Source organism: Babylonia areolata, chromosome 7 (genome assembly GCF_041734735.1).
Source record: "Babylonia areolata isolate BAREFJ2019XMU chromosome 7, ASM4173473v1, whole genome shotgun sequence".
NCBI lineage: Eukaryota > Metazoa > Mollusca > Gastropoda > Neogastropoda > Buccinidae > Babylonia > Babylonia areolata.
Window position 1 is genome coordinate 25,274,581 of NC_134882.1, and position 13,385 is coordinate 25,287,965.

Below are 13,385 nucleotides of genomic sequence, written 5' to 3' on the forward strand. Positions count from 1 at the left end.
GACAACTATCCACCCATACCTTTCGGTGACAACTATCCACCCATACCTCTCAGTGACAACTGTCCACCTATCTCACTCGGTGACAACTGTCCCCCTCTCACTCGGTGACAACTGTCCACCCATACCTCTTGGTGACAACTGTCCACCCATACCTCTCAGTGACAACTGTCCACCTATACTTCTCAGTGACAACTGTCCACCCATACCTCTCGGTGACAACTGTCCCCCTGTACCTCTCGGTGACAACTGTCCACCTGTCTCACTCGGTGACAACTGTCCCCCCATACCTCTTGGTGACAACTGTCCACCTATACTTCTCAGTGACAACTGTCCACCCATACCTCTCGGTGACAACTGTCCCCCTGTACCTCTCGGTGACAACTGTCCACCTGTCTCACTCGGTGACAACTGTCCCCCCATACCTCTTGGTGACAACTGTCCCCCCATACCTCTCAGTGACAACTGTCCACCCATACCTCTTGGTGACAACTGTCCACCCATACCTCTTGGTGACAACTGTCCACCCATACCTCTCAGTGACAACTGTCCACCCATACCTCTTGGTGACAACTGTCCACCCATACCTCTCAGTGACAACTGTCCACCCATACCTCTTGGTGACAACTGTCCCCCCATACCTCTCAGTGACAACTGTCCACCTGTCTCACTCGGTGACAACTGACCCCCTATCTCACTCGGTGACAACTATCTCCCTTTCACTCGGTGACAACTGTCCCCCTATCTCACTCGGTGACAACTATCTCACTCTCACTCGGTGACAACTGTCCACCTGTCTCACTCGGTGATGACTGTCCACCTATGGAGCGGAAGTGTTCACCCGAGGTCAAGTGACGTGTTTCCGACGGCGGTGGTGATTCACTTAATCTAACTCAGTTGGGAACGTGTTCGTGCCAAAGTGTCGTGATAAGTATATTTGTCGTGTTACCTTCAGTTAATATATGAAGTTTTGCTGAGTGTATGTGATGCCGCTCAGCAGATTAGTACCTATTTGTGTGTGTGTGTGTTTAAAGTTTTGTTTCGTGACGCCTGTGATCGGGTATGTATATTCTTTACTCTTTCGCTGCACGTGCATCTGCTGGATGAAGAAAAGTGATGCAATGTGTCAATCGGTTTGCCGTGACACTGTGCACGTTTTTTGTTGTTGTTGTTTTGTTTTGTTTTTGAATACTGACAGTGATGATGGATGTTTCACAGCAGCACGTGGAACCTGTGTCTTCAAGACGCAGATATCTACCCCACGCAGTTCCCACCCGTTTTCCTACCACCGAGGACATTTTCTCGGCAGCTGAGGGTGTGGGTGGAAGTAAGACTGTGTCAGGGGCACAAACTGTAGGGCCCATGGCGTATTTACCCTTTGACTCGATCTGCCCGGAGTCAGTTAGTGATTGAAGGCATTGTGTTGAAGGGTTATAGTGTGTCACTGTATGACAACAATCCCTTCCTTTTGAGAGGGGGAAGCGGTGACCAGGAAATTCTTGTCACTTAACTGTTCACACAAGACATTCCTATTTCAGTGGCAAATGCGGATGAAACTGGACTTGTGGGAGGGACTACGTTGTACTCTTTGTACTCTTAGATCTCTCCTCATTGAGAAGATGGACTTTTTGTGTGCATTAACTGTCCTTTCTTTGTGCATTAACTGTCCTTTCAGCTATTCGGCTACTTCTTCAAGTGGACAGCTTCACTGGACGGTTGTATTACAAGGAGCACTGAGGGCAACACGAAACCCGTGTGTTCCAACTGTCTGCAGCCTGGCCATCGTCACTTTCAGTGTCAGAACCTGGTCACTTGCAGGGACTGTCTGCAGAGTGGCTCTTACTACATGCTGGGATAATTGTTAAGAAACTTAATGATCAAAATGAAAATATGATTTTTATAATTTTTGGAGGTTGTTTCATCCCCAGGAAAAAACAATTTACACGGTGTAAGAAGGACCCTTTCAACGCCAGAAAGTCTGATTGTGTGCCAACAAATTCGGATCTGTTTAATAAAATACTGGAATCTGAAATTTACTCTTTGCTATCTACTGGTCACGAAGGGTGTGTAAGCCCACGATTTCTCTCACCCTGATACATGACAATTATGTCCATACGACCACTCAGTGATGATGATAAAGTAATCGTCTTTTAAACACAAATACATGACAAAAGTGTCCATATGATGATAATAAAACTGACTGATAACTACATGCAAAGACACGACAGTTATGCCCACGCATTGATGATAATAAAGCTGGCTTGACTAGATAGACCGTACCCCTCTTACCTGCAGGCTGTATTGGTGTGTCTTTCTTACCTGAGCCAGACCAGTGATGAAGGCGACGGTGGCGGCAATCTGGATTTTGAACATCTCCTCCTCTCCCATCACCGCGTCGTCCGGCATCACGTGATCAGTGGTCAGCCCTAGGGTTGCGGATGAGGACAGAGGGGAAGCTGGTGTAGTTGTGGTTGTTGTTGTTGTGGTGGTGATGGCGGTGGTAGAGAGGTCTGGGCCCTGTTTCCACATCTCTGTCTCCCTGGCTACAATGCCCCCCGTGAGGAGACTGACCACTGCCACTGTGCCTGTGGGGACACATACAGTCACACCATGTCTGTCACTGCAAACAGCTTGTGTCTGTCAGTCCACACACACACACACACACACACACACACACAGAGGCACATCCTAATTTTTCATCTTTAAATCTCAGGAACGACGTGAACGCAGAAGAAATGAATGCACATCACGGTCAGCACACTGCTGTCTGTATCCTAAAGCCGTGTTTTCCCTGAAGCCTGATCAGCAATGCACTGTACTGCGCATCATCATCCGTATTCAGAACAGGCCGACAGATTAATGTTTCATACAGAGCAGTTGTGTGGGATGCCATTAAACAGAACTGTCACTGCGTACACTGAATACGGGACAAGTGGTTGTGCGTAAAGAGCAAAAGGCGTGAAACATGGACCCAACCAGGCCTGCATGCAGGCACCTCACGTGGAAAGTAAGGTGGTAAAACCAAGGATAAATGTGACGTGTGTCTTTCGGTCAGTGTTGTCTTCTTCTTATCATCTTCTGTTTCGTGAACTGCATCTCCCACGTCCACAGAAAACAATAGTGTGTGTCGCCGAAACATGGGAACAGGTTCTCCCTGGCTTAGAGCAGCCCGAATTCCACGCAGAGAAATCCGTTTAACTCAAGGGTAATAAATATGATGTATGGGCCGAGAGTCACAGGATCAACCCCTGTCCTCAACAGGGACTCCTCCGTATCTGACGAGGTAATTCCAGCCCTCCCACAGCTACAAGTCAATGACTTGCTATCTGCCCCTCCCACCAAGGCCGAGACCCGGAAGGTGCTGAAACTGACAACGTCAGGAAAAGCACCAGGAGCGGATGGAATCCAGGCTGACATCTAGAAGTATGGAGGCGAGGTGCTGACAGACAAGCTGACAGCCCTGTTCCAGTCGATCTGGGAGAGAGGGGAGGTCCGCCAGGATTTCAAGGATGCTTCAATTGTCAACATTTACAAACGGAAGGGGGACAAAACATCCTGCAATAACCACCGTGGAATCTCTCACCTTTGCATCGCCGGCAAGATCTTCGTCCGCATCATACTGGACAGACTGGTTGACCATGTCTCCAACACAGTCATCCCCGAAGCACAGTGCGGCTTCCGCTCAGGCAGGGGAACATGTGACATGGTGTTTGCCGTACGCCAGATGCAAGAGAAGTGCCGTGAGCAGAACAAGGAGCTCCACATGGTCTTTGTAGACCTGACTAAGGCCTTCGACACGGTGAACCACCGTGGTCTGTGGAAGATCCTCCTAAAGTTCGGCTGCCCAGAGAGCCTAATCCAGCTGATTGCGTCATTCCACGTTGGCATGCAGGCGAGAGTACAGGAAAATACTGACATGTCGGATCCGTTCCCTGTGGTAAATAGAGTGAAGCAGGGCTGCGTCCTGGCACCCACACTGTTCTCCATTCTCTTCTCTGCCATGCTGATTGACGCCTTCCAAGACTGTGACCGGAACATCTACACTCAGTTTCGCACAGATGGCAAAGTTTTCAACTTGCGGCGACTCCATGCCAGGTCCAGGGTGTCTGAGGCACTGTTGAGAGAGTTCCTCTTCGCTGATGACTGTGCACTTGCTGCACACACCCATGAGGACATGCATTTCATTATGGACAGGTTCTCAACCTCCTGCAGGCGCTTTGGACTCACCAATAGCCTCAGCAAGACCGAGTCCATGTACCAACCAGCAGCTAGCTCACAGAACGCCAGTCCCCCCCCCCCCCCACCCTCTCCTGACCCCCCAACCGCAATCAAGATCGATGACACAGAGATCAAGTCAGTCGACAAGTTTTGCTACCTGGGCAGCACCCTATGCAGTAACGGAGCCCATGATTCAGAAGTGACGCTGCACATCGCCAAGGCCAGCTCCACCTTTGGCAGACTTAACAACAGGCTGTGGAACAACAAAGGCATCAGGCTCAGCACCAAAATCAAAACCTACAGAGCTGTTGTGATGACCACCTTGTTGTACTGCTGTAAAACATGGACGACGTATCACAGTCACATTCAACAACTTGAGCAGTTTCACCAGAGATGCCTACGAAAGATCCTCGGCATAAAGTGGCAAGACAGGGTCTCCAACCTCCATGTCCTAGAGAGGAGCGGCCTGCCCAGCATCGAAAGCCTGCTGATCCAGTGCCAGCTACACTGGACATGACACGTTACCCGCATGACAGACAGCAGGATCCCGAAGATGCTCTTGTATGGCCAGCTGAAGGAAGGCCACCGCGTACTTGGAAGACCCTGCAAGCGCTTCAAGGACACCTTGAAGACAAACCTCAAAGCCTGTGACATAGACATCGCTTCCTGGGAAACTGATGCCCTTGACCGCTCTCGCTGGAGGATGCTATGCTCTAGTGGCATAAAGACGTTTGAAAACAAGAGAACGCTGGCCATTAAGGAGAAGCGTGAGCGAAGGAAGCAGGGCTCAACTTCTGGAGACGTTTTCCCTTGCAACACCTGTGGGAAGTACTGCGCATCCAGAATCGGCCTCTTCTCCCATATGAGGACACACACCGACAGAAAAGCCTGCCTGCCTACTTATCCGTCGGTCCAACGGGAGACTCCATCAATAAATATGATACAGTACAATACAATAAAACACACAACATGATACAACAATAAGATACAATAAAATGCAGCACAGATTGTAATAGAAAACGATATGATACCAATTTTTTCAATAATAGAAAACGATATGATATCAAACTATACAACAACTACTACCAATACTAACAAAGAACAGGAACACTACTACTTCTACTACTACAACTTATGATAGTCAGTCGTGTCCGACTATGACCATCAGAACAGCAGAGGAGGCAACTGCTGTCCCGACTATTTGGGCTAGTATTTGATAATAGTGAAGAGTGTCTTGCCCAAGTTACATCCCCACTCTCTCGGCCAAGAGGGTTTTAGGACAGTCGGCGTTGGGATCGTTCCCAAAGGCCAACTAACCCCCAAGACTGCAGCCCACTAAGAGCCAGTGCAATTTTGCCACATAGTCAAAGTCCTTCACAACTGACTAAGCTGTAAATGATTTTCCATTCCAATGGAGAAATCATTGATAATACAGCATTCACTTTGCTGTTGGCCCAACTGTAAACTTATGTCAATCTGTGATATAAGCAGAGAGTTGAGCCTTACTACTACTACTACTCCTACTAACAACAACAACAACAAGAAGAGACGCTGTGCAGAGAAGACGTACCCATGGAGATCTGTTTCGAAGTTCCGAAGAGGAAGTAGACAAGGGGAGGGAAGAAGGACATGTACAGTCCCACCACAGGAGGGAGATCAGCCAACATGGCGTACGCCATTCCTGGATTAATAACAAAAACTCAAAAACTCTGTACTAATTATATGTTCAACCGAGAGAACAAAATATAATATAGTGATCTAAAACAAAGGTCTGAGGCATTCTTGGAGTTTTAAAAATTATTTCATCACCCATATTTTTCTCTGAAACATATCCACGATTTTAACGAGACAAATTGATGAAAGACATCAACACAGACGTGGATTAAACAATAATTACATCAACAGATGTGTGTGTGTGTGTATGTGTGTGTGTGTGTGTGAGAGAGAGAGAGAGTGACAGAGAGAGAGACAGATAGAGAGACAGGGAGAGACAGAGAGAGAGAGAGAGTTGAATTAGCAGCACATGTATCAGATACATCGGTTCGCACATTTCAGAGACAGGGACGGAAAGAAACTCTGGGCCCTTTACCTTGAGGAAGCTGCATGATGCCAACAGTCAAACCCGAAATGATGTCATTGATGAGGTCAGACTTGACATCATACTTGCGCATGATGCGAATGAAGGGGAAGATCGTGAGGCAGGTCTTCTTGCACCTCTCCTTGTTACAGCTCACCGCCTGTCCCACCTTCCCCTTCACCCGATCCACCAGTCGGGGCTGGGGCTCCACCGGCTGTAACACACAGGAGGCAACTGTAACAATGTGGGCCAGCAGTGGCAACGCGTAATCAACTGTAACAATGTGGGCCAGCAGTGGCATCGCGTAATCAACTGTAACTCTGACAGTGTGTGGGGATGGGGGTTAGAGGTCAAATGTGGCACTATCGGGTCAACTGTAAAACCACGAGGTCAGTTGTAATGCCCTGAGATCAAACGAAATACTATGAGTCAAGAGTGAAACATTGAGGTCAGCTGTGATGCTCTGAGATCAACTGTAATACTGTGGGGTCAACTGCAACACCACGAGATCCACTGTAACAATTCTTATCTCACGAGGTCAACTGTAATACTACCATGAGTAATGTAATACTGTGAGGTCAACAGCGACACCATGAGGCCAACTGTAATACTGTGAGATCAGTTGTAACACATTTGGAACATCTGTAATATCGTGGAGTTGATTGTAAATACCATCAGGTCAGCTGTAACGCTGAGGTCAACTGTAAATGTGTTGGAGCCATTGCAACACCATGTCATCAACTGTAATATTATGGAGTCAACTGTAATACAATGAAAAAAAAAGATTACTTAAAATTAAAAAGTAAATGACGATTGACGGTTTGGGTGGATGGGGTTCGTGGCAATTGTTTTTGTGGTGGTTGATTTGATGAAGTGCTCAAATGGATGATTTTGATGTTGAACTTAGATGTTTTGGAGAAAGAAACCACACACACACACACACACACACACACACACACACACACACACACACCCACTCCCTTCCCCCACCCCACGAGCAAACTGAAGAAGTACATGTGAAGCACTAAAACAAACAAACAAACAAACAAAAAAAACAAAAAACAAAAAAAGACAAGAAAAAAAAAGATTGTGCTCCACTCCGACTAAGGCCACAAAAGGAAATAAAACCGCTGGAAGAATGTCCAGGCTCGTTCTGATACGTATCTACCATGCAGCTGTTTTAAAGACGAACCAAAGCGCACGGTCTTAATTATTCATATCAAGAATCATCCCACCACGTATACAACTGACAGACAGACGAAAGTACAGTCCCGGCCCATGCTGTCGACGAACACAGGTTGTAGACATCGGCGGCATCAAGGGTGACGGGGAAGTGTGTGTGTGTGTGTGTGTGTGTGTAGGAGTGGTGGGGTAGGGTGGAGGGATCTTGTTATTTGCCTATCATTCATCTGGACAAGACGGTTGATCACTTCCAACACGGGCCTACGGCTAACCTTTTAACACGCAAGGGCAGCGTTGTCTCTCTTTGCAGTTGTCCGGAAGTCTGTTTTGACCTGGACAGGCTGTTAGCGAAGACCGAAGGTGGTTCATATAGCTTCACGTGGAGATGAAAAAGAATCGGGGAGTCCGTCAGTATATTTCTTTCTTTATTTTGACGAGGGTTGGTGGTACACACTTTAGACTGGATTTGTGTATAGGCCTACAAATGAGAATTAAAAGACACAGAGGTCAATATTTGATTGACCCTGTGGTCCAGATACTGAGAGGAATGTGTATCTGGCTGACTTGTTCACAGAAATTTGCAGTCAGCGATCTTAGGTAAGAGTTTGAGAACTGCATGTACTTGAATACATCGGCGGGTCAGTCTCTCTAAGCGGCTGAGGCTTTCACTCGATATAATAATTTTTGTATGTTCATCCCTGATCATGAAGCTACTCCGCTCATTTTGTGCAGCTGGCTGTGGCCGATCAAGAGTTTGTTTTCCTTTCTCGTAGAAATTCCATTTTCCCATTATCATTTGGTGTCAGATCCGGGCAACTCCTTGAGGTCAGACTTGGTCTGCTGCTTCAAGTGACAGACTCCTTAATAAGCTGCCTTTCTGGATAGCTGGACTAATTTGTCGACAATTGTATTGTACTGACCAGTCACCGTGGCGAGGTGGTTGGCGTCGCGGACTGACGGCTGGGAGGACGCGGGTTCGAATCCCAGCGGAGGTGGGTTTTTCGGCCCGTGCCGGCTCCTGCCCAGAGTTGAGTGTGCTGTGGGCTTGAATGGGGAGACTGGGACCACACAGTCGAGTGTCATCCACTTCAAGGATGCGTCTTTGGGTGTGTTGCTATAATTACCTGACCAACACTGCAAGTGTCTGTATCTCTCGGGCCTGGTTAACGCCGGGGTATCATTATGACAGGAAGCGTAGAGTACAGCCTTGTCACGCAGTCCCAAACCAAAATGGACCTCCATAGCAACATCGTCATCGTCATCCTCCTCCTCCATCATCATCAATATAAACAAAACAGTCTTGAAGTCTGTGACCTTTCATGCCCTGCTCTCATGGTGACCTCAGTTTCGATATCCCTCCACTTCTGTGCTTGAGGTGAGACCTATCAATGTCTTCAGTATCGGCAGATTCATGGGGGGCTGTTGTTTGAGGGACGTGGTGGCGGTCTCCACTCTCGGAGGAACGCTCACACAGTCTGTCGTTAGTAGGGGGCTTAGTAGGTGGTGTCCTAAGTAGGTTAAATCAGAACAGGCACCAATGAACACCACCGAAGTGACTCAGCAGCAGTGCAGGGTATCCTCTGGTGTGTGGCCTCCTGGCGACCTGACATCGATGGTTCCCTGCGGACTGCCGACGCTGCAACTGTGACGGACGAACCCGGGTGTGGCCGTGTATGGGGGAATCTAAATGAGCGGCATGGGAGTAATGCCGCTGAAACGGTGCAGATGATTGGGCAGAAAAAAAGGTATTGTACTGTGTTGTATTGTGTTGTGTTGTGTTGTACAGTATTGTATTGTATAATCAATCAAAATGATTTACTTAACCCTTTCCTGTGTGTTTGTTAAGAACATCCGAAGTAGAAAGGAGGCAACAGAGAGTAGAGAGGGGCAGGAAGAGAGGGGGCAGGGGGATGAAAAGATGCAAAAGCTGGGAGAACAGCAGTAAAACAGTAAAAGTGCGCAGACAAAAAACAAAACAAAAGAAAACCGAATAATGGGAATGACAATGAAGAGATAAGAGGAAGGGGAAAAGAAAACGAAGAGGAAGAGGAGGAGGAAGAAGACTGGTTACCGACCTTGAGGTACTGGTCTCGGAAGGTGGACAGGCGGTAGGCTGACCTGTTGATCCGAACCCGGGCCTGAACCCCAGAGTCCTCCCCCTCATGACCCGTCCCGCTGTCGTCCGCCATCAGTGCTGACACCACCCCTGTCTGCTGACACCACCCCTGTCTGTTGACACCACCCCTCTCTGTCAACACCACTTCTGTCTGTCCGCCTGCTGCTGCCGCTGCCTTCAGGGTGTGTCAAGATGTTCCCTTTGCCCCAAAGCACGCGCACGCTACAGTCTGAAAAACAGACACAGAAACAAACATGTTCACATAGCACGCCTCATCATGGACTGTTCGCACCTCCCGTGAACTACACATAAAGTTAAGCTTAATGACACGAAACAGCAGATGATGACACACGGTGAAAGAAATCTACATCAAGGCAATAACACACATTGCAAATATGAATTGCTAAACACATCAACAAGAGATCTGTCCCTGGCACAATTTCGTAGTAAAATCTGATCTAATATACGTGTGTGTGTGTGTGTGTGTGCGCGCGCGCGCGTGTGTGTATGTGTGTGTGCGTGTGTGTGTGCGTGCGTGTGTGTGTGTAGGTGTGTGTTTGTGTGTGTGTGCGTGCGTGCGTGCGTGCGTGTGTGTGTGTGTGTGTGTGTGTGTTTGCGTGCGTGCATTGACTGATTTATTGATTGATATTGATTAATATGGATACTTACATAACTTCTATCCTCGATCAGAGACCAAACTCAAAGGGTTTTACAAACACGGAGCCATTTGCACAACAGGCTGCCTACCTGAGTAGGGCCGACACAGAGCTGCCTGTGGACGCTCATCATTGTTTTCCTGTATCATTCAGTCAGGCTTCAGTCACACATACACACATACACACAGACGCAGCACGCACGCACGTACAGACACAAGACAGACACACACACTAACACGCGCGGACACACACATACACACACACACACACACACACATACACACACACGCAGTACGCACGCACGTACAGACACACAGACACAGACAGACAGACACACACAAAACACACATGCATATTAGAGCGGATTTTACTACATTTTGCCAGGGATAACTCACTTGTTGCAGTGGGTTCTATTACGTTGCAATTGCAGAGACATTACCAATAGACCACCACCAGCACTCAATGCATGCATGCATGCATATATGTAGGTAGGTAGGTAGGTAGGTGTGTATGTATGTACCCATTTGCGTTTGACAGTGGTAACAAATTATGCTGGTCAACGGTGCTTTGGTGGCTCGATCACAAGAGCGCCGAGCTCGCAGTCAAAATGCGAATTCAAATCACGTACAACTGGCATTTTCGTTGCCTGTCTGAATGTGTTGTTCTCGAGGTGTCAGTGCATTCCCCCTCTCCCCCCCATCCCAATTTTCCTGGGATAGTTATTCCCATCGGGCATAATCCACTTGAGGGAGATGTCGACGTTAAATACGACTGTAGCTTATTCACTCCTCACCGGGTATCGTCACAGAAACAACAGATGAAGGCGTGTGCATACGTACATGTATGCATGAAAACATACATACATACATACCAGGGTAGATAAAAAGTAGGGACAGACATGGGAAACATGTTACACTGACAAGACATGACTAGGTGTATGCATATTTACCTGGGTATATATTACAATGAAAATATTGGAATGGGCATATACACACATATAAATATGCATACGTACATACATACAAATATACATACATACATACAACCGGTTATTGTATGCAAACAAATGAAAAGGAATGTATACACCCAGTCGGGTATTACAATGCTAACAAATGATGAAGTTATGTGCACATACATCCAGTCGGATGTTACAATGCTAACAAATGATCAATACATGTATGCAAACATCCGATCAGATATTACCGTGGTAACAAATGATAGAGGTGTGTACAATGTCTGTTCATTCCATCAGCACCATCTTTGTACCAAGCACGCCGGAACTCTGTTGATCTGCAACCAGTCTGTCAGCCGGGCAGCAAATGATGAAATGCTACAGAAAAGGGCAGGGTGGACCACTGGCCCAGTGGTAATGCACCCGACTCGGAAGCGAGTGTTTACGGGTTTGAGTCCAACAATCACCGGGTAATTTACTCCCTCTTTACTGGACGTTGATGGTGGTCTGGGTGCTAGTCTTTTGTGATGGGACGATAAAATGAAGTCCTATGTGAAGCATGCATTTAACGCATGTAAAAGATCCCACGGCAACAAGGGGTTGTCCCTGACTAAATCCAGTAGAAAAAAGCCACTTTGACCAAATACACTGACAGAAAAAAAAGAAAGAAAAGAGTTGGTGCAGCATTGTGGTGACGCACTCTCTCCGCGAAAAACTACCCGAATTACACAACAAAGAAATCTGTTGTAAGTAAAAAAAAAGTAATACAGTGCAAATGGCGGTACTGTGGACTGAAGTTGCAATCTCTGTTCAATGACACAGCCATGGATCGTTGCAAAAGAGGTGTCACACACACACACACACACACACACATCCTAAAAACAGAAAAATCATATTTTTTAGGTAAGGGACATTCAATTTTTACAGCTGAATTGGTGGCCATCCTTATGGCTTTAAATCATCTTGTTGATATACCAATCATAATAAGTAATATCCTATTTTGTGTTGATTCTCAATCTGTCTTAAAAGGTTTGCTCCTTTTTGAGAATAATCAAAGAGAAGATTTATTTTTTGAAATTAGGTATTTATTGCACTCCCTATTTGTGAAGGGTACAAATGTTGATTTTTGTTGGATACCATCCCACACTGGATTCCGTTATAACGACCAAGCAGATAGGGCAGCAAAAAGGGGAGCAAAAAATCATATAGATAGTATAAAAGTATATTGCCCATTGTCATACAAGGAAATAAGCAATATACTAGAAAGAGACTTTTATAGGTGCTTGAATTCAAGTCTAAAACCTCGTCAGTTGACTCTCTCAGACTTTGGTCCGATTCGCAGACCAATTCTGAGCTTAGCTCTCAGACTATTATCAAATTCATTACGGACCAAGTATTGTTCTAATGTCAAGTGTATATGCTTTAATAACCTGACAATTGAGCATATAATTTTTCACTGTAGCTTGATGAAGCCTTTTGTACACGAAAGTGTGTCTTCACAAGTGACTGAGAACGTTGATGTTTTTGACTTTTTGCATTCATTATCAGTTGTTTCGCTTGTCAGTTTAACGACTTCTCTTTTACGAAGTCCTTTAAGTAATTTCCTGTAACTGTATTTAGAGGGGTTTTTTGTTTTTGTTTGTTTGTTTGTTTGTTTTGTTTTTCTTTCAAATTTCACCCACATTTTTACCCTCATTTGCCCAGTTTCCCCAAACCCTCCATTCATCCACATCTCCCACCCCTTCTAACCGATAATACTCAGATGTATTCATAAATACTTTTACAAAATGTCTTCAATCACCGATATGTGTGACGGGACATTAAACAAACAAACAAAAAAAAAATTCCTACACACACACAGTGAACATGCTTCTCGTCTCATGCTTTTATATCGTATGACACTGACTCCACACTTCACACCGACCCACTACGTTATCACCACAGAGAGAAACCAAACCAAACCAACTTTTAAGATGTTAAGCAAATAAGCACAGCTCCCTTTTGGCTATACCCTGGGGTCATAATGAGCTAGCCCATGTTATCCGTCCGAACAGCTAAATTCAAACACAAGACATTATATCAAATGTTTGTTTTGTAGAGGAGGAAAGCAAGTGAGGGTCGATTTCAGCTAGCTCAGCATGGCGCACCCTCCTCCCCGACCAGAAGATAGGTGGGTCTCAACTATCA

General features: G+C 46.3%; 1 protein-coding gene across 5 annotated transcripts in view; it reads right to left on the reverse strand.

Annotated features, from left to right (window-relative positions):
• The window catches only part of LOC143283919 (prestin-like), a 141,739-nt gene that overhangs the window by 62,108 nt on the left and 66,246 nt on the right, over positions 1–13,385 (reverse strand). For all 5 annotated transcript variants that reach the window (XM_076590345.1, XM_076590344.1, XM_076590346.1 and 2 more), the window contains exons 2-5: positions 9,550–9,819; positions 6,305–6,506; positions 5,786–5,896; positions 2,317–2,582 (exon numbers count right to left, since the gene is read on the reverse strand). In XM_076590345.1, coding sequence (XP_076446460.1) covers positions 2,317–2,582; positions 5,786–5,896; positions 6,305–6,506; positions 9,550–9,663 — 693 coding nt within the window. In that variant the 5' untranslated portion in view covers positions 9,664–9,819. The remainder of the gene's footprint in view (positions 1–2,316; positions 2,583–5,785; positions 5,897–6,304; positions 6,507–9,549; positions 9,820–13,385) is intronic.